The sequence below is a fragment of the Cyclopterus lumpus genome, chromosome 24 (genome assembly GCF_009769545.1).
Source record: "Cyclopterus lumpus isolate fCycLum1 chromosome 24, fCycLum1.pri, whole genome shotgun sequence".
NCBI classification, from domain to species: Eukaryota; Metazoa; Chordata; class Actinopteri; order Perciformes; family Cyclopteridae; genus Cyclopterus; species Cyclopterus lumpus.
Window position 1 is genome coordinate 10,113,469 of NC_046989.1, and position 22,010 is coordinate 10,135,478.

Here is a 22,010-nt window from a genome sequence, read left to right on the forward strand (position 1 = left end):
GAATGTCCATCTACCTTTATTCAGATGTGTTGACAAGCATTATGGCTGGTTGGTCTGTCTGTCTGTTGTTCTTTATGTCCTAAGTCTTCTGGCTGTCCTACTTTTCTTTTTTGCATCTGCTGCATCTCAATAACACACATAAGTTGGGTGTGGGCAGTGTGTGGCGTATGGAGAACCAAAACGCCCATGGCGAAGGACTCTCTACCCCACCCACCCCGTTCTCCCTCCTCCCCTCCCTCACTGCCATCATAACGAGGCTATAACTGTGACACCACTAGGCACCAAACAGCCGAGGTGAGAGGGTGAGAGATGGGAGGTGGGGCTGGGTGGGTGGGATGGTGGAGGAGGAGGGATGGAGAGACAGAGAGATAGAAAAACCCCAGCTGGATAAACAGAAAGAGACAGCGAGTGGAAGGATGAAGATCAGCATGACGTGGTCCCACAGCCCGGAAAGAAAAGAAACAAACAAAAACAGGAAGCACGGACTAGACAGACTTCACTAAACTACAGAGCCGAGACACAGCAGAAAGGAGGGAAAACAGGAGGAAAAGAACAAAACAATAAAGACCACTCTTGCGGCCTGATGGCATCTACTTAACAGACATCCAGCACACCAGACATAGCTACTGAAAGCAGAGCATGTTAACCGGAAAGACAGAAACAGAGGCGGACAGACAGATGGAGGAAGAGAAAGAGAGACAGACAGAGAAACGTGTGCGAGGGAGACGTAGAAAGGAAGACTCCTAACAGACCGGACAGAGAAATAGTGAGACAGAGTGAACGACAGACAGATTTGAGGACGAGAAAGACACCAGTGGCAACAGGCAGATAGAGAGACATCAAGAAAAAGAGAGTGAGCGAGAGCTAGAGATATAGCTCGGCAAGCGAGGAAGGAGAGAGGGAGGGGGGAGAAGGGGAGAGGGGGGGGGGGGGGGGGGGGGGGGGGGGAGACACAGAGCGGGGCGTTTCTTTTGCGCGCTCCTCGGAGGAGGGTGAGGGAAAGGCAAGGAGGGGGGTAAGGGGGCGGGATAGTTACTCGAGAGCTGAAGGTCCTCCTGCGATCATCTTTAAGCCCCTCCAACCTACACTGGAGCTAGTGGAGATAAAGCATCGAATCACAGGCATCAGTGCATCTGTCCTGGCAACCACAACACTACAGACGGACAGACAGACAGACAGACAGACAGATGGACTGACAGATGGACGAAGGGACAAACAGACAGACTGGCATCCACTACGACAAGCAACCCTATAGCAGGAGAAAGGAGCAGCAAGGAGAGAACTGTGATAGAAAGAAAGAAAGAAAGAAAGAGAAGAAGACAGAAGGAAAGCGCAGTGGGCTTTCAGGTGGTATAAGGAGCCTTAGGAGTTTTTGAAAAGATGAACAGCTGAAAACATTTTGAACTATTCAACTTTCTCAAAAAAGAGAAAAAATGTGTCACTCTTGTGATGTTTCTTGGCCAAAAATAAGTGTAATTTTGGTCCGCGATAATGCTATCCGGTTAACTATCTGGTGATATTTTCTCATAGTCAACAAATCCCATGAAAGGACTTACTCAATAAATTGATACAACTAACAAGTCTTGCATCTGTATTCCTAATATAGATTATTCCTCTGCATTGAGTGCCACTATCAAAAATCTGTATTACCATGAACCAATCCCACATGAACCATTCACCCAATAATCTTTTACCTTAAACCTTGTCAGACTTTTCACAGGTACATTATATATATATGCTAATTATATTATATTATATATTTTGAAATGTGCCTCTCTGTTCTTTTAACTTTTCTTCAGCTTATTTATTTATGTAGACCTCTGTGATGGCACCAGCTGTGGCTGCTAGGAGATTTGTGCCACAACTGCACAGCCCTCATATATAGAGAGGGGGAGAGGCATGAGGAAAAAAAGAGACAGAAAAAGGACAAAGGTGGGGATTAAGGGAGCTAAATACAGCTACAGCAAGACACAGATCAAACTTGCAGACATTGAAAAGCACATATGAAAACTAACAACAGCTAGGACATTTTCGTACAAGGTGTGCTTTGCTAAAAAAGAACTGCAAAAGACATCTAAAATAAAAAGAAGACACATTTAACGCAGAACAATTACAGCAGAATCTTACTACCTAGCTAGTCTCTTAAAACACACAGACAAACCACAAGAATCACAGGCTTCCTAATCCAGTTTCACATATCCCTCTACGGTAATTAATCATAAATCTGTCCTGCAGCTAAGGGTAATGCAGTAAATATACAATCACTGTTAACTAAGAAACAGCTAGAAATCTTGTTGCAGTGTTGAGTGACGACACTAAAACTGACACCGGTGCAAAACAAGACCTCAGTATGGCAAAAAATAGCTAAGTAGAAAAGATCATACCATCAGAGGGCCATGGGGGGGAGACTGTTTGCAAATGGAGATGAACACAGTGGAAAAGCTACGGGAGGGTGTGTGCTGGGAAGTGAGTGTTCATGGAGAATGAGTGAAGAAGCAGAATGGGGGTTGTTGGACGTATAGGGTAGGGGGAAGGGGGAGGGGGAGGGGGGGGGCAAAAAAGCAGACTGTCAAACACTCTCATACTCATTTCTAATCTACCCTCTACTGCAATCCCCCCTCTACTGGTGAGAAAAGAGAGTGAGGTCAAATGAGAGATGCATGCGATGTTCCCACATGCGCCTCATACACACAAACACAGACTGTTTAGAAACTCCCTCAGTGCGCAAAAAAGTATGAAATAAAGTCACTGAATGCCATTGTTGACACATCTGTGTGAGTGTGTGTCTGAAGATTTGGGGCTCGACACCTTCACTCGTCCTCGTAGCGTATCGCAGTATGCTGGGAATGCAGACACACACACAGGAAAATAAAAATAAAATAAACAGTGGCTCCCATGCTAGAAACACTAATCATTCTACACGCCGACCCCTTTGTCGCCACGGAAACAGCCTGACGACGGGTTGTCATGGAGATCTGCCAGGAAGATCAATGGGCTGGGAATGGGTGGCTGCGGCGATGGTTTCTACGGACTCAGAATAGTGAGCGTGGCCAGGTCAGCGAGACAGGTTGCTCTGGGGGCAGCAAGCCCCTCCGGGAAAATCGATGGCGCCAATAACCCGCTTGCTGAGAAGACGCTCCAGGAAATGATGGGATGTAACCACTGAGGTGCTAAGCTCAGCACAAAACAAAGGAGCTGTCAAGACAAATTATGCAAAAAGGGGAAGATGTATCCGTCCGCCCTGAGGAGGAAAGGGCTGTGACAGGGCAAGGGAGGTTAGTTTGAACCAGCTTTAACCGACTCCCCACGGGACGGGGCAAGAGAGGGATGAAGCAGAGGACAAAACGCTGGACTGATAGCAGCAGAGTGGTAGAGGGCAGGAGAAAATGGTACTGTGGAAATCCACAGCCAAGTGCTCCTCCCTGGGGAGTGGAGGAGAGGTGAGGAAGTGTGATTCAGCAAAGGCCTCTGCTCTCTCCACTGACTGAAGCAGTGTTGGCTTCTCTTGGGCTTCCCAATTGTTGCCCCATGGATGATCTGTTAATCCAGACACACGCACTTGCGTTCCAATTTAGATCAAGTACACACACACACACACTCTCTCTCACACACACACACACACACACACACACACACACACACACGCTGCAAAAACACTACAGCATCACCAGTCACTGATACACAAATCATATTAAATGACCAGATGTGTGATGAATGAGAGAGAATGAGTGCCAGTGGAGATCCTGAGAGAGAGGCAACGGGGAGGAATGTTGCAGACCACTAAAAGGTGGTGATACACAGGGAAACTTCTCCAGCAACTCTGTGGGGCAACACATTCCAGCTCAATTGCTGCTTTACTATATTCATTCATTTTTTACTTTGAATTACTTTTCATTTGTTTTTTGTATCCAACTGTCCTTCCATGTGTATCACCACACTAACGGGAACTAACTTCTCTGAAAAAACGATGCGCTACACACCTCCCCCTGCAGAAATCTGTGAGATGGGGAAATGAAAAGTGTGTGTTTGTGTTTGCAACATCTAAGACCCCATTCACATCTGGTATTAACATGCAATCTGCATTTGGATAATGATATCAGCTCACTGGCTTTGCATTTAGACCTGGTATTAATTAACATGTTATCTCTTTTTTGGCCACATTGAGATTGGATGTGAATATGCAAATTAGGCAGGACAAACGTGACATGTTCTGGGTCAGTGGAAGGGATGCTACTGTGTGGGCTCAATATATTTTTGCTTTGGAAGGGGTCATCTACACCTTCATACAGCAGGAAGAGGTTGTGGGGACCTTTAAACTTGGGTGCACTTTTGTCTTAGAGCCTGGATTCAAATCGTATTCACTAATTAACGGTCCAGTGTGTAGGATTTAAGGGGATCTATTAACAAAAATGTAACATAATGTTCAGAAATATGTTTTCATGAATGTATAATCACCCAGAACTATTCTTGACTAAATAAGCAACAATCAAGTTAAAGTTAGCCCCCCAAAAAAACCCATTATTTACTAGGAGTTTAACATTTAAAAAGCACTGGAAATACAGCACTCTCTTGGTGAAATAATAAAAAAATGCTCATTTTCTAAAAAGAAATTGAATGTCAGATAGCCAGACACAGATCACATATTATAACCACGTGTGTAAATGGGGTCTACTCTATTAATATCACCCTGCGTTGATCTTTCGCACTGTGACATCTTCACTTTTCTGGATTTGAACTTTTGTGTCTCCAATATCTCCCACTGCAGCTTAATATAAGACACCATATAATGTATATATCATATTTGTTTTGATCTTGGAGTATCAGTAAAGACAATACACTATTGTAAGACCTGGTTTGCCAACCTCTTCCAGTCCTACATGCCATATTGTCTAACACGTTAAGTGTCTATGTGCCGCTCTTCCTCCGCTGTCTCCCTGCCTGTATACATTTGTGTTGGTGTGTGTCACTAGTGTGGTGAGGTGCTATGTGGGATGCTAGTGGCCAGCATGCCGGTAGATAAAAGCTTGGTAGAAGGTTAGCGGGTTTACCTGGTCCAAGGTAGAGTACCTTGACTTGAGCGTGATGACCTCATCCAGGTGAGCCCTGAATTCTCTCCGTGAGGCCTGGGGGAAGCCACAGGATAGTCACTCACCTTCATGCCACACACCCTCCTGCACAGGTGCAGGCAACAGACATGCACTTCCACTCTGATCAACACAACATATCAGTTAGTGGTGCTTTTAAACAGTTGCTCACAGTTACCTAATTCTGCGCACAATTGAGCACACACACACACACGCACACGCGCACACACACACACACTCACACACACACACACACACACACACACACACACACACACACACACACACACACCAGAACACACACAGACACACAGTCTGCAATCGCATCAAAGGAAATTTAAAAATAAAAAGATGTAGCAAACAACTGGAAAACTACCAACAACACCACAAATGGATAAAGAACAGAACCAGTGGATTTGACAAAAGCAGAGCGCTGCTTCTGTGGACACATTTGTCCATCAGTGTGTGTGCAAGTGGAAGTTAAGTGAACCCAAGGGAGCGCTTGACCCCTGGTCGTGCCCAAGGCCTCTGTCTGGGAACATGTGAAGATACAGGTCACAAGTAATGTCCCTATAATACTCCAGTTAAGTGGCCTGTTTGTTTGGTATTTCAATCGTAATGCTATAAGAACAGTATTTGGATTACCATGATGTTTTTGGATATCAATGCTTGTTTGTAATTATTATTAAAACAAATAAGACATGTTGAAAATAAAATATGTTGCTAAAATTCATAAAAGGCTTCTTTTTTTTTTTTACAATGTAAATATAACATGAGTGGCACTGAAAATACAGTGAGTGATACTGGATTTTTAGACCAACCTTGAAAGTTCAAAATTAGATCTGATAGCTATATATAAGATGGTATCGTTCATCATATCATTTTATGACCCCAATAAGGACCTCTTAAATTGTGTTATCAAAACATTGTAATTAAGAGATAGATATATGCTGAGTAGCATATTTTAAAGTTGAAAATGTCAAAAACAAACTAAATATACCAGCATATTTTAAATAGACTTCACTAGACATTTAACAAATATAAAAACCAACACCAAGTGAAAAATGACTTTTGCATATTTTTTATTTAGAAAAAGTAAACAAATGTGATAGAAATAAGATTAAATTGTATATTTCCTCCCACCACCTTTAAGATTTTTTAAATGATGCTCTTCTCTAAATGTCATTAGTGTACAGGTAATTAATGGATTCCGATATCACATTGGACAAGTGTCAGCACTCTTCCACGCCCTTGCACTGAGGCCATGTCTTTATCAGTTTATCAGAGTCATTGGGGCCTGACCAGAGTAACAAGCACGGAGTTACACAGGCTTACAGCAGATTTACCAGGCCGTTCCCCTTTTACAAGATGCTTTGTGCGTGTGTGCGTGTGTGCGCGTGTGTGTGTGTGTGTGTGTGTATGAGAGAGGCCCTTTTACACCCCTGAGATGTGTAAACACACTTTGTTTGTGCAAACCATATCCCTTTTATTCAAATACATAATTCAAGCATCTTTCAACTTCAATTCTGAGGTTGAAACGCAGCTGAGGAAGATACCAAGTGATGCAGGTTCATTTTTTTCTTGATGCGTGTGTGTGGAAATAAGTCGAGGGTTAGATACAGAACGTGTTCCAGAGCGAAGGCAACAGAACATTTTTACTACAAGACAAACATTTGACGAAAACATAACAAGACCACATCCACACAAAAAACAGAAAGGACAAACGAAAAGGATTGTGGGTAGTGTGTAGAAACACCACAGAGAGACAGCAGGAGTGCGGCAGGCAGGACAGCACACACACAGGAGGAAAGAATATGAAGTTGGGGGGTGTCGGGGGGTGGAGCAATCATTCCAGGCAGCAAGTAAGAAGTGCGGTTGGAGAGGAAGGGAGTAGAAACGATGCCTTAACGATGCCTTAGAACACATGCAGGAGTACCTCAGCAATGCTTAGGGTGGATGAACAGGAGGGGAGCCGCGCCTGGTGCCGCGAGAGAGAGGAGGGGAGAAGAGAAGAGGGTTAACAGAGCCAAAGCCGGGTTGAGCAGGGGGACAGAGGCACACAGAGACTGACGGGTGAAGCAGACGGCGTCCGGTGTCTTTCAGGAGGGTATCTGCCTGACAGTTCTCTGTGTGACTGTCTTGGATGAGCCAAGGCAGCAAAGGGCATGACAGGACAGGACAGGACAGGACAGGACAGGACAGGACAGGACAGGACAGGACAGGACAGGACAGGACAGGTCAGGTCAGGACACGACAGGACAGGACAGGACAGGACAGGACAGGACAGGTCAGGTCAGGACAGGACAGGACAGGACAGGACAGGACAGGTCAGGACAGGACAGGACAGGACAGGACAGGACAGGACAGGACAGGTCAGGACAGGACAGGACAGGACAGGTCAGGACAGGACAGGACAGGACAGGACAGGACAGGACAGGTCAGGACAGGACAGGACAGGACAGGACAGGACAGGACAGCAGGTAGGATTTCAGAACAATAGGAGTCGAGGTTTCACAGTTTGAAACATCACACATTTTGAGCTCTATGTCAATACTTAATCTTGTCAAACACATCTTAAATTTGCAAGTGTGTCAGTTTATATTCATGAGACCTGATAGCTAAATAGATTCCACATGTACTCTGTTAATATCTGAGGTTCAAAGATTGTATTGCTCCGGGAAGAGAGTTATAGAAAATCCGCCCAATGGGAGGAGTTTCTTCCTGCTGAGCCCTTTCACAGAGAGCGGACTAACTGGGGCTAATGCCACTATACGATCCCATTCTTGTCTATGTCCTAATCCAGGATTAAGGTGCTCCTTGTAAACTCAAACGTCTGAGTCTGGAAGACGTGTGAACTGTACCATGTGGGACATGCACACAGGTATACAATGGAATGTGTGTTTGACATCTTGATTATCATATAACTGTCTTACAAGCATATGTGGCAACATACAGTACTGGAGGTGAGCTTTGCAATCAAGAGAAGAGTCAACCACTGATCCAAAATGTCTCCTTAACATCCCTTCTTCCCCATCATGTCGTACTCAGTAGACTGACACAACATGTACACCGGAAATCACACAGGAAATAAAAGGAGCCAGGAAAGTGTCATTTATATCAAGCACTCACAAGCATCACCTATTACTGCTCTACTGGGGTCAGCCATGATTGGAGCATTTTCATTCATACTGTGGTAAGACAATTGCTTCCACCAAACATTGCTTCCACCAAAAGGCACATGAAGGCTTTTATTACACTATTAAGGTTGGTAAGAGGGTTTCAGGAAGTTGCCCATAGATAACTATAGTTATTATGCCATTAATTTACTGTGGGATTAGTCATGCACTATGCCCAAGACATCAAATGTATGGCATTTTATTCTATTGGTATTTTGTCAGCAAATCTAAAACACAAAAATGCTGCTGCTCACTGGAAAATCCATTTAAAAACATCAAATATGTTCCCCGCAAAATGATGGTCGGCATGAACGCCAAGCTCACTGTGAATTATTACTAGAGTCGTTAGATTATTCTTCCTCATGAAACAGTAACAGTTTTAGATTATTTGATACAATACCTTTTTAAAATGGGGCTGTCAAGCAGATGAGCATCCCTTCCCTGCTAATTGAAACACTTTCGATTCACAGTAGCTGCCCTCATCAAACTCACAGCTCAGGTAATGGACACTGGCAGGAAACCACAGGAGGCTACACATTGAAACTCAGGAGTGAACTCCTAAATTCCTGCAGCAGCAAGGTAGTACTCAATTAAGAGAAAGTTCAATTTACCAACATCGAATGACGCTATTTGTCCTCTCCTTATTCCACACTCATTTGGTCGCCAAAGTTTGAATTCTTCCCAAAGTGGCTCTACAACATAATATAAATAACAACTCTGTCAAAACTCCATGCAAATACTATGATTTAGAATAAAACCTTTGAATGTAAAAGTAAGAAAAAATGATCTGGCAATTCCACCACTACCTGACCAAAGGAAGATACATTTCAAGTGTTGCATCATGTTTGGTCCACCAGAAATCCATCCAAGAAACTGAAAGGAAAACTAAACTCTTGTAAATTTAATCCTAATTCACACAAGACTGATCGGTTCTAGATTACAGTTGACCTCATATAGTAAAGGCAATAAAAGTGCTCGGTGGAACTTTCTTGTAAACAAAGCATCTGCTCACATTCATTGTTTCTTACCATCGACATGTCTAACAGAAGAGTTTTTTTTTATAGTATCTTAAATCTTTTATGTTTATATCCATTATTACTAGCTAGCAGACTTCTTCTTTCCTGTATTGTGCTTGAATGCATCGCTGCATTTCATGGTGCATTACCACCACTTACAGATAAGTGGAATAGTGTGAAACTGTTGGCAGTAATGTGTATCACATTATTACTCTTGGTCAAATAATCCACACCTTTGTTTTAGTGGAGGATGACTAATTAAGGAAAGTAATTTCCAACATAGATCTCCTACATTCTTAAGTGTGGCAATTATAATGGGGGTCTTGTTAACTTTCATTTGTCATTTCCATTCTCGAGCTTCAGAAAACACAGACTCACACATGTAATGCGTAATGCGTGTGCAGATGAAAAGTTAGCCGGCAAGTTGTAGGCAAGTAGATCCAAATGTCTACTACTGTATCACTTTAGTTCAGACCGAATGATTCAAGTAAAATGTTTAGAGTTTATGTTTTTAATCAAAGTGGGTGCAAAATTAGCATGACACCAGTTCCTGAAACTGGCACGGAGAAACACTTTGATTTTACAAAACAACAACGTAACACACTTACAGTCATACATATCTATTATTAGATTACGTATTCCTCATAGCTTAACTGAATAATAGATTCAGTTTGAGCAGCGTGAACATCTTTTGAGTGGTATCAAAACACTGTGAATGTGCAGGATTTTGAGGAGTTGATGTATTTTGCTGTCACATTAAACTTGGGTGCTGTCAGTGCTTTAAACAGTTTCGTGCTTACGGATACTAAGTTCTTGAAAAAAAAAAAAAAAAAGAAAACTTGCAACGGCTCCCCTAATAAAAGGAGCAACCACAGCTGACCAGAAGCATGTGCTGTATCAACATCAATTCAAAATTAATGAGCTATTGAGTGAGTTGCCAGCCTGGCGGAGAGTGAGAGCTAACACAGCTGATTTGACAGGCTTGTGTTATGCTGCTCACCAGTCCAACCCCCCCACGCTTCTCATTTTTATGGTGAATGAACACGCTCAGTACAGCTGGACTGCTGCTGGACAGACTGGTCTCATCCGTTCCTCTGACTTCCTTTATTTGCTGTCTTTCTGACCGTCTTCCCCTCCTCCACTCTGACTGTTTGTCTCTCTCTTTCTGTCTCGCTATTCAAAGCTGTCTTGCACTCTCTTTCCATTCTCTCTCCATCGCCCTTGAGGCAAACTCTACGAGTTAGCGGGCGAGAGTAACTCCCAGACAAATATAATATTGTATACCATGCATGCAAACTCCAAACATACAGATATAAGGCGGCATGTGCACTGAAGTATGGACGTGTCTAAACACTGACTGATATACAGGCTGCTTGTAGATATCTACAGTATTGATCTTGATAACAACAACAGTACACATGCTCTATAGACCCATGAACAAGCACACTGGACATGGCTGAAGTGCTCTTGACTTGAAACCTTTAGCAACTTGACCCAAATGGTCTGTGGGTGCTCCGAGCCAAATGAAGCATGGGAGGGGGCTTTTATGCGTGTACATGAATCCGAGACAAAAGAGCACTTTCCTTCAGGCCGTAGCTACTTTCATCTGGTCTCTTCAACAATATATCACGTGTATTATGAAACATCCTGCATCCTATAGGACCTAGCCACCTCAGCAATCCCTCTGCATCCGATAATTATCCCAGGGATGTGTCCTTCTTCGCAAGCTAAATTAATATCAAATTGCCTTTTCCATCAAATTATTGAAAGCAGTAGTCCTATAGAGGATGATATATGTTCCAGCTCGACATGCATGCTAATATCCCCCCCCCGGGCCACGTCAAGATTGGACTAAGCAGATTTTCAGAGGGAGAAAAATAGTAGTGCTCTGCACAAATCTCCTTATGAAATTATTTAGAAGTCATATTTTCTTCAAACAAGAAAAATAAATCTGTCAGTGCAATAAGAACATGATACTGTCTCCAATGCCAGGAGGCTGGTTTCATGTATTTTTTAACAGTAACCATTAATTTAGAAATATGTTTTATTGATTTCTTGCTGAGAGCAGATTGAGCAGATTGATTATGCTACTGGGTGCTGGTAAGTGTACTATGTGTGTGAGAGTGGTATTATTCCTAAATATTCGCCCTGAAAAGAAAACTTAGAAGTGTACACATTTTCCCAAAATCTATACTCCGTTATAAACAGAAATTACTTAGCAGTATACTAAATACATGTTGGCAAACCAAATCCAAACTGTTGCTATTTTTGGTGTATGTGTAAAACAGCAGGAATCAACAACTTTATAGTGCAAACAGGAACAAAAGTCATTAGCAAGCGCTGCATGGATCTATTCTTCACACTGTGAGAACCTTTGTGTAACTTTGCATCGATAACGCTGCAAATGTATTGCTGTACCTGACATTTAGCTATCGATAGAGTCTCCACTGCTACATCTATATCCTGCAGCTCTTCCATGTCAGCTGTTTAAAGCCGTCATGGATTTTGAAGGTGCTGCTTCCACACTTCTTCATCCATTTCCATTTACAGTAGCTCCCCTGCAAAGCTACTAATGTTGGTGGCTTGAGGGGAGCACATGGTAACTCCAGGGAAAAGAAATAGCAGCGTAGGCATCGGTATACCAAGAGGTTTCTGATTCTTCTCTTGCATGAATCTTACTGACAGGTGCTCTGAGTAAAAGCAGCACTAAACAAGGAAGGGAGATGTGGATGGAGTTGCTTCTGTTTCTAAGAAGGTGATTGCTTGATTTAAACACTGACAGAGTCCTGCTTGCTCAGCGTCCTTTCTTTGTCTTTTCATGAACGTGTAATGTCCGCCCCCTTTACTGCAGAAACCCTACGGCTACAACACACACACCACACAAGCCCCTTCATCTAGTTTAAGATAGACAAAAGTCCCATCGCTACATTATTCCTCCCTTCACCCTCTAAAATCATTCATGGCCTGACAGCGTACCTCCTTCAGGCATCATTAGCACACACATGTACACATATTAATAGAAGAGCACAACTTATATTTACAAACACAGTTAATAATACAAAATCCTTCACTTATTAATAAACAGGAGCAACAATGACTTCTACACACACTGAAAACCTGTAAACATTCTCTAAGATATGCAGGAGGAAAGACCTTACTTACCATCTTCTGCCTGGAGTCGGAACAGAATGAGCTCCCCGGCACATGCACACAAGAACACACGCACACACTTTTACACACTCACTAAGTGGGAGAGGGGGAAGAGTGAGCAAAAGAGAGAGAGAGAGAGAGAGAGAGAGAGGGAGAGAGAGAGAGAGAGAGAGAGAGAGGGGAAGGGAAGGCAGGAGTGAGAAGGACGCACAAGAGAGAGAAAGAGCAGCAAGGAAATGCAACAGCCGAAGAAGAGACAATAAGGAGGAGGTGAAAGAAGAAGAGGAGGGTATAGCTGCACATACGGTGCTGCACTAAATCATTCACGCATGACTAAGGTCTGTGTGCGCGCATGTCTGTGTGGGTACGTGTGTGTGCATTTCCCATGAGCGCTTCTGATGAGGGGAATGACAAATGGGACTCTTTCTACCCTCTGAGTTTGTGTCGTTCATTTTCAATGATAGCCATCTGTCCTTCCCCACCTCCCACTCTTTCAGTCCCTTGTCCTCTGTAACTCATTAGTTCGTTCACGCCCTCCCACTCTCTGTTTTTTTCACTCCTCCCTTCGCCGTTTTCTCTCAGTCACTCCATCATAAATTCTCAACACCTCCAGCGGGCCAGGAGTCACATTTATGAGCTTTACTGCATTGGAGGACAATAACAGGTATCTCACTGCTGCTTTGCTGGAGACACACACACAGACACACACACACACACACGCACACACACACACACACACGCACACACACACACACACAGACACACACACACACATGCACACACACACACACACACACACGCACACACACACACACACACACACACCACACACACACACACACACACACACACACACGCGCACACACACACACACACAGCCCAACAGACACACAAGCAGTCAATACAGTCCAGTAAAACCAAACATGAATAACATCAGTGGAATCTCCTATCCTATCTATCATTTCCACAGGGGAATAAACCTGTAAGGAATGTTTCTGCCAGAGCGCCACACTGCACCAGGCCTCTGTGCTTATCGGAACAGACCAACAAAACCATCACACACTCACTTACTAAGTGCAATGCATGCACCCATGAACACAGTCCAGTGTCATGGAAATAAAGAAAAGATGGCCAAACACAAAATAAATCTGTAAAAGTGTGTCTTTATCACACCCCGCAGCATCCAGAGTACTTTTAAAAAAGGTAACAATATTCTAAAATGAAACCATTACATGACCCCTCCTTCCGTGTATAGAAGCATCTGCATTCCTTATGTTTATTCCTCATTTATTGAAAACAAATAATTGTATTTGCTACCTTCTGACCACAGTTATAATTTTTTAGAAATGAAAAAGAAGAAGAGCAACAAAAAAAACCACACTACAAAATGTGCCAGACTAGTGAGTGGTGTGAGTTCCTGTATATGCTTACCCAAACAAAAATAGACATAAAACAATCCCCTGCAGAGGTCCTTGACAGTGCAGCTAGAGCGATGCACCCAGCGGACATTAGCACAGCACTCCAGCAGAACACACCCAGCTTCATCCTCACAGCTCGAAACAGGGCCACGGGGACACAGGGGTTACAACACACACACAAACACATGCATGCACACATTTTCTGCTGTATATTATTGATAGTTATGGACAGTACAGAGTTATGTCTCCTGTACCATTATGGGTTGCAGGAAGAGGAGCTGTCGTGCACTGTAGGTCATTGATCCGCCACACTACAGCTGGCTGATTTGACATTGGAGTGGTGCTTACGCACACGGCCAGGGCATAACTCATTCATCTCCCTCTGTCTGATCGCTTCACCATGTCAATGATCCTCTGTCACTACTCATTTGCAAGTGACGATTCTGTGATCTGTGTACAGATCGGGCTCAAGCCAAAACAGCATGTGCAATTCACACACCATGACTAACACATTTGTTATGACTGCTGTGAAAATCCTGCAAGGGAGAAGACTGGATAGCCAAGCTTCTAATTGTGACTGTGAGCTAAGTGAATCTTGATTAACCAAATGATGCGAATGTACCCACAGTCTAAGGTTTACAAAATAGAGGACACATTTAAATTAGTGCTCAAATGTTTTGTCAAACAATCAATTGGTTCGTATTCAAAGGTACAACAAGGAACCTTGAACCGGATATGAAAAGGTCTCAATGTATACATTGATATAGTCATGTGTATATATATATATATATATATATATATATATATATATATATATATATATATATATATATATATATATATATATACCCACTGAGGTTACACAAAGTAAACTGAATTGAATTGAATAAATATCAATATATCAATATATATATATATATATATATATATAATAATATCAAAAATGTCAGTAGGCCTACTACGCAAACAGAAACAGTTCCAAAAACAAAACCTTGTCCAGTTGCCTACAGATTTTACATATGAACATGAAAGAAGTTTAAAGAGATTAGCTAAAAAACATTTTTAGTAATTAATTGGTAATGTAGACAAACTCAATCACAGAAAAGCTCACATTTACCAAAATGGTAGCATATATAACATATTAGTAAACAATTGTATCTACTGCTCCAGATACTAAAAACAAGTCAAAAATGTTCTTATTTTCCAGCAATACAGGTCTGGTGTATAAATGGATATATTAGCTCACTTCTTTGTTAACGTGGTGTTGTGGCAGCGACCAGAGTGACAACAAGTCCGTGGTGAAGGTCATGGAAGTGGCGTGAGCTGAATTGCTCTACTGCACTGTGACTCATGTCCCACATTCCAGTGAAGGAGGAGTTGATTTCCAGAAGCCTTGGCCTTGGCTCCAAAGCAATACATCACGCCATTAATCAAAAGAAATGCTAACAGACCAATGCAGAGTGAGGCAGTGTCCTCAATGCACAGCCAGCACCTGAATACGTTTGTGTAGAGGCATTATGGCATTGCATACTTTAATCAAAATAAATGCCAATATCAGTCAAGTTCATGGGATGTTTAGAACACTATACAATACAGAGAGCATAAATACCGGTAGCACCTGCAGATGCATCAAGGTGAAAGCTCTGATGGAAAGGGCAGAGGAGAGCCAAAGGGCAGCACTCAGGCTAAAGAGGCATTATTATTTTAAGCCTTGAATTAAAACAGAAAATGAGGTAAAACTTAATGTGCGTTTGTATTGATTTCTTATCAACTGACAAAATAAATATATTAAATAAGTGCAACTACGGTAAATAAAATCTCTTTTATGATGGGGGCGACTGTGGGTCAGTGGTTAACAGGTCCGTCTTTCATTCAGGGGGTTGGTGGTTCAATCCCTGCCCTAGTCAATGTGTCCTTGAGCAAGACACTTAACCCTGAGTTGTTCCCTGTAGCTGTGTCTACAGCGTATGAATGTAACATGATTGTAAGTCAATTTGGATAAAAGCGTCAGCTAAATGACATGTATTGTATTGTATTGTATGATAGACAATAGGGAGCCTTTTAACAACAACAGAACAATCTCATAATGTCTGAATAATTAAATATTTGAACAATCAAGCTTAATAGGCACATTCCAGTACTCATCAACCTGTTGTAGTATCATATATTTCTCCAATATGACTATAACTCATCACTTCCACTCTAGAAAATTGAAGAAACGCAGAATTCAACAAGAACAACATTCATCAGAACAAAGAGCACAACACCTTCCAGATCTTACCCAGATAATGATATTATGTATTTCTAAAAAAAATAGAACAGCCAAATAAAAATAAACTAAATTTAAATGAAACAGAAATGCTTCTTTTTCTTTTTATGATGATGAGCGATGATTTTCTCAGATATATCCACTTCCGGGTCAACCTCCAGATAACCTAACTACCTAAGAATCTGCCAACAGTTGCAGACGTTTCTAGCAGACTACTTCAGTCCTTAGTCAAATGAACAAAAGTAGGAAAAGACAGGTTGAAAAATATGTCTCTGTAGTGCAACTGGAAATTATGTTTTGAGCTTGTAAAACAATCCTGCATTTTATAATATACTGCCAGCTAAGGCAGTAAGTAGTATTCTGTGTGGTTGTGCCTGAGCAAAGAGTGAACATAAAACATTACAACCACACACACACATACGCACACGCACACGCACATGCACACGCACACGCACACGCACACGCACACACTGCCAACCATCCTCTGAGTCAAAGCCCCATCTACCATATGCTTCATTAATCCAAACTCACCATTACATAACTGTACTAAATGCTCACAGGAGTGGAAGGGTACAACTACCCTCCTTGTATCTTGTGCCTGTGTGAGTGAGTGTGTGTGTGAGTGAGTGTGTGTGTGTGTGTGTGTGTGCACAAGTCAGAGACAGTGTGACAGAGAAAGAAAATCTGGTTACATGAATGGCTGTAGAACTGCTCATTTTGTAATCCTTTTGTATCTGCTTGCATTTCTGGGCTGTGGGCTGTGTGTGTGTGCTGCATATGAGATGAGACAGTCACTTTCTCCCTTAAGGATAACTTTGTGTGTCCAAATGTACTGTGTGTGTGTGTGTGTGCTGTGTGTATTCCCAGTTGTTACTCTGTAGACAGATAGGATTGGACATCAGTTCTTGCAGGGTTTATGCTTAATTGCAAAACCTAATAAAAGCTACAGAGCTCATTTGACACATACATACACACACAAACACAGACATGTTCACATACAGCATTTTAACAAATGCATAGGGTCAAAATTCAGTCCCATCATCACAGACTACGTGCACATTTAAAAAGTGAAAGCACACACACATACACACACTATCACACAAGCTACCAAGCTACGATAACATGTGTGTGTGTGAGTACACACACATGTTATCGTAGCTTGGCAAATGCTACTTGAGCTGAAGTGCTGATGTGTGTGTATTGATGCATGTTTCTATCCGTGCTCCTGCTTTGCTTGTGTGGGAACCGCAGCAGCAGCTCTGGCGGTGACAAGATTAAGACCTACCCGTACCTTCATACGCAGCGCTGCCAACAAGACCAAGCTAAGAAATCAACACAGCCACACAGTGGCACATGAAATGCATCAGTGAACAGAGCCATTCGGGCTCTGGCTCGGGGGACATTGTGTACATACTGTCGACAGCCGCTTGCAACGTGGGAATTTCAAAGAACATATGGCAGCTTGTCGCTGGGAAACAGCCTGTGACAGAATCTAAATAAGCTAAGAGCTATACCTAGAAAAGTCATTAACTGCCTGTTATCTGCCACGCACAAAGACATACATATGTCTACACACGCAAAAGTCATACACAAACGCTGACTAATGTGGTTGGCAAGTGGATGCTCAAACTGGGCCATTGACAAAGAAGGCTTCAGTGGAGAGACAGGTGAGTGTATTTGGGCAAGGTCAGGGGGCCGGGACTCCCTCAGTGCATCAATGGAGCCAGCATCGCTGCACTGGGACAGCAGCAGCAGCAGCAGCAGCAGCAGCAGCAGCAGCAGCAGCAATAAAGCTCCCTACTGTCCAATTATTTACATCTCTACACTCTGTAGCTCTGCTGCGGTCAGAAAACACCTTGGCTAAGTCTGAGACTCTCTCACCATCATTAATCTCACAAACTGTGATCACCACATGGAATAAAGGAAAAAAGGTGGCATAGGTTTTTGGTCAACAACATGGGCCCGATAGCTGAAAAGTAAATTAGAAAGATAAAAACAAAAACAATGTTACATATATATTTCTGTTAATCCTGAATAAAACACTGGCAATTGCCCTCCTGCCAAGACAATGGCTGAAGAGTCATTTTCAGGTTGTGTCAGCTTATTGGTCAAACCAGGTCAAAGAATAGATGAAATAACTTTCAGCGCACTACTTAAATATGTTTAAATAATAAAAAAATCCAAACGCCATGCTATACGCTCAGCATGTCTCCACAGAAACCATGAAAGACTCCAGGCCTAATCCAGAACCAAATAAAAAACATATTGTGTTTGCCATCCATTCTTATTTGGGATTTATTTTGGAGCGGCGGACCCAAACCTAGACTGATTTGGTTTAAGACCAAGAGGGGAATCAGTAACAATTTCTACATGAGCTTTTACAAGAGAACACTATTTCTAAGCTGTTGTCATTTCAAGCTTCAAGCTAATATGCTAATTTGTGCAATGAAAAAGAAACAGACAAAATTACAAAAACCTGCAGACTAATGCGTCCGGGATCATAGAATCAAGATCGAGCACCAAACTGGAACACAATGTTGTCAATAAGATATATTGTATAATTACATAGTGCAACTATATTGTACTGTACTCGATTGCAATGTTATTTAAGGCGTACTTTGCAGTACTGCAGGGAGTATGTGAGATTTCTAGAAACTTCTAAAAATGTCTAAAACATTTCAAAAGAGGTACATTACTGCCAAACGCTTGTAAAAGGATTTTCAATCAAACCTCTGCAGGTTCAAGTCCCAGAAAAGCTCTGGCTTGAGCCAGTCAATTAAAAAATTCTGTAAGCCATCTCATTACTTGCTGCTTAGTTTTCCACATCTTGATCGATTGTTTTTACATATGGCTGAACTGCATATTTAAATATTGACATTTCCAAAAGAAAAAATGTGTTGCCCAGGTTAAGCCGGCTCTCTAGCGCTGCCCTCTCATCACTCTACGAACACCGAGCAGAGAGAGAGGGAGGGAGATCTCCTCTGCCTCATGACCCGCCTATGCACCCGTCCTCCCTCCTCCACCGACATCCCATCCCACTGTTCCCATGGCAACCCTCTCATCTGTTCCCATAGCACCTGCCTGCTGTCCGGGAGACAAATGGAGACGTGACACTGACAGATGAGGTGAAAGAGAGAGAGAGAGAGAGAAAGAGAGAAAGAGAGAGAGAGAGAGAGAGAGAGAGAGAGAGAGAGTTGACTCCATTTGGGATTTTAAAAACCTGCAGGAGAGATTGGTGAAAACATAGAAGGATACTTGGACATTTCATATTGCAATTTGATGTTTTTTGCATCAATAATTGTCACTTAAACATTAAACAAGTTAGAACTCTTCATTATAACAAACTGGCTCCATCAGCCCCAAACTAACCTGAGAGCCGTCAACATGTGGTGCATATGGGCTACAAAATGAGCGCTAAAAAGAGGCCCACATGTTGACAAAATGTTAAAGTATCCCATAAAAGCGGGGACAGACAACGCAGATTGAGGGGATATAGTTAAAAAGAATTGCAATATGTTGAATTACACCTGGGGAATAATTCTGTAGGCAAACGCATCCAAGCATGAGAACCACAACCTGCTGTCTCCAGGAAAACAAATACACACACTCACACACAACCAACAGGGGCTTCACACATAAGACATATTGAAACAGACACAAAACATACACTTGCCGAAGTTGAGAAACTGGAAGAGAACACCAGTCAAGACCGTGAGTGTGTGTGTCATGTTTTGATGTGTAAGCAGATACTGCAGGAAACTATCGTTTGTTTTAATTTAAACCTAAATTAAAATGAACATAGACATGAATACAAATGAAAAACACATTTAAACCAAAATGCAATAAACAAAAAAAGTTGAGGGAAAAAAGAGGAGTAGGACAATCTATCTCCCCCCAAAATAACTGAAATGAAATAACGAATCACAATCAGAAATCTCTGTTGTTAGTAAGAAAAGTGAATCCACTAGAAACCATACTGTATTTTTTTTTAGCCCAAAATAGCAAACTGCATAGCTACAATAACCAGTTTGTGGAGGTAAACGCAGTTGAGCTGTGGGAGACAAAAAGAAGGGCTGAGCAGGCAGAAAAATGGGCTACGGCAGGCTTTGTATGTGTGTGTGTATGGAGCATATACAGCGTGTGTAGTTGGAGGTGTAGGTTATCTCACTCATATCCTGGGGGAAAACCTGTAGAAGTTTTAGATTAAGGCACTTTTCAAGGCCAGTTTTAGATTTAATATTTGGGGTTTTAGGTTGAATATAAAATTGGGATCAGATTAGGGGTTGATGTGGGGATTTAATCTGCACATTACAACACAATAAAATGCACAAGGCTTTACATTACTTTAGAACTACCTGCATTTTAAGCCTGTACTAACTGATTCAGGGTAATGACACTTTGTGTTTAGGATGGAGTTTATCGGGGGAAAACGGCAAGATACTAGAGGCAGAAACATTTTTACATGCATGATACATTTTGAGAGTCTTGAACTATTTTGTCTGGTGTAAGAAAACACATCCCAAATACACATTTTTATTTATTTATTTGTCTATTTGCACCTGTAAATTTCCTCTCAATTCACCAAAAGTTAGCATTAGATCATTCCTAATTTGCATAATAAAAATAATTATCTTAATGTATGTTTCATGGGGATATCTATTAGTTACATGTTAAATGCATGTTTGAGCGGCAGTGTGTTTACGCGTACTCACTTTGGGTGTGGGACAGGAAGCGGTCGAGAGACGGGACGTGGCCTGGGCGCGGGGCGACTCCGAGGGCGTGGTGCTGAGAGAGGCTGTATCCCTGGGTAACACCTGCACACCCCGCGAGATAATGGAGTCTGGGATCTGAGATCACACACACAAGCGTATCCAGACACACGTGCATGTAAACACCACACACCAAAGACCCATAGAGTACGCATATTGAAGATCCAGACACACACACACACACGCATATATATATATATATATATATATATATATATATATATATATAGACGCTACAAACCTATATACAGACACAAAAAACAGCCGAGATGACAACTAATTCCACACCTCTAAAGTGTAGTCAAACTTAAACGACCACGCCTACTCACAGGGTTGATGAAGATGAAAGACAAATGACCTAAAAAATGTGACGTGATGATGACAAATAATGAGATATCGGGGGGCGGAGTCTTACCAACATCCTTCTGTGACTGGACAATGAAGTGGGATGTTACCCTGACAACAGAGCCACAAAGCAGGGTCCAGGCTGCAGACAGGGCAGGATAGGATGATGGGTATGGAGAGATACTTGATGGTGCATGTAACTGCACAGAGTAGACACAGGCCACACACACACACACACACACACACACACACACACAACACACGCACGCACACGCACATACACACACACACACACATACACACACGTATGTAGAGACACACACACAGATGTATGTAGAGACACACAGTTGTGATATATGATACACAGAGATACATGAGAAACTTACGCATGTTAAGGAAGAGATTCACCCTTTTTCAACTCAAGAAATTCTAACCTTGATAAAGATCACTTTTTAATAACAGGGAATGTAGTGTAGTCAGATGTGTCCTCCTCATAATGATAACAATAATCAGAAAGAACATTTGACATGGGGTTTATTGACTTTACTTTTACATCGCTTCTGGCAAAGATGTAGCCAGGAAGAATAAAGTCAATAAAACCTGAAAGAGGGCTTGCAATTATCTGAGAGCAGGCTGAATTCATAAAACAATTCCACACATGTGGACCACTTATGTACATGTATGTCCAACAAGGCCAGTCTCATGTTAAACGCTTCTCCAAATGCAGCTTTTGTTTACCAGATTATGGAAGATATAACAGATGTATCCTGAGAAACCCTCAGT

General features: G+C 42.1%; 1 protein-coding gene across 1 annotated transcript in view; it reads right to left on the reverse strand.

Annotated features, from left to right (window-relative positions):
• The window catches only part of gphnb (gephyrin b), an 84,112-nt gene that overhangs the window by 17,095 nt on the left and 45,007 nt on the right, over positions 1-22,010 (reverse strand). Inside the window, 1 exon segment of the mRNA XM_034527566.1 lies at positions 20,826-20,960. Within this exon segment, the coding sequence (XP_034383457.1) occupies positions 20,826-20,960 (135 nt within the window).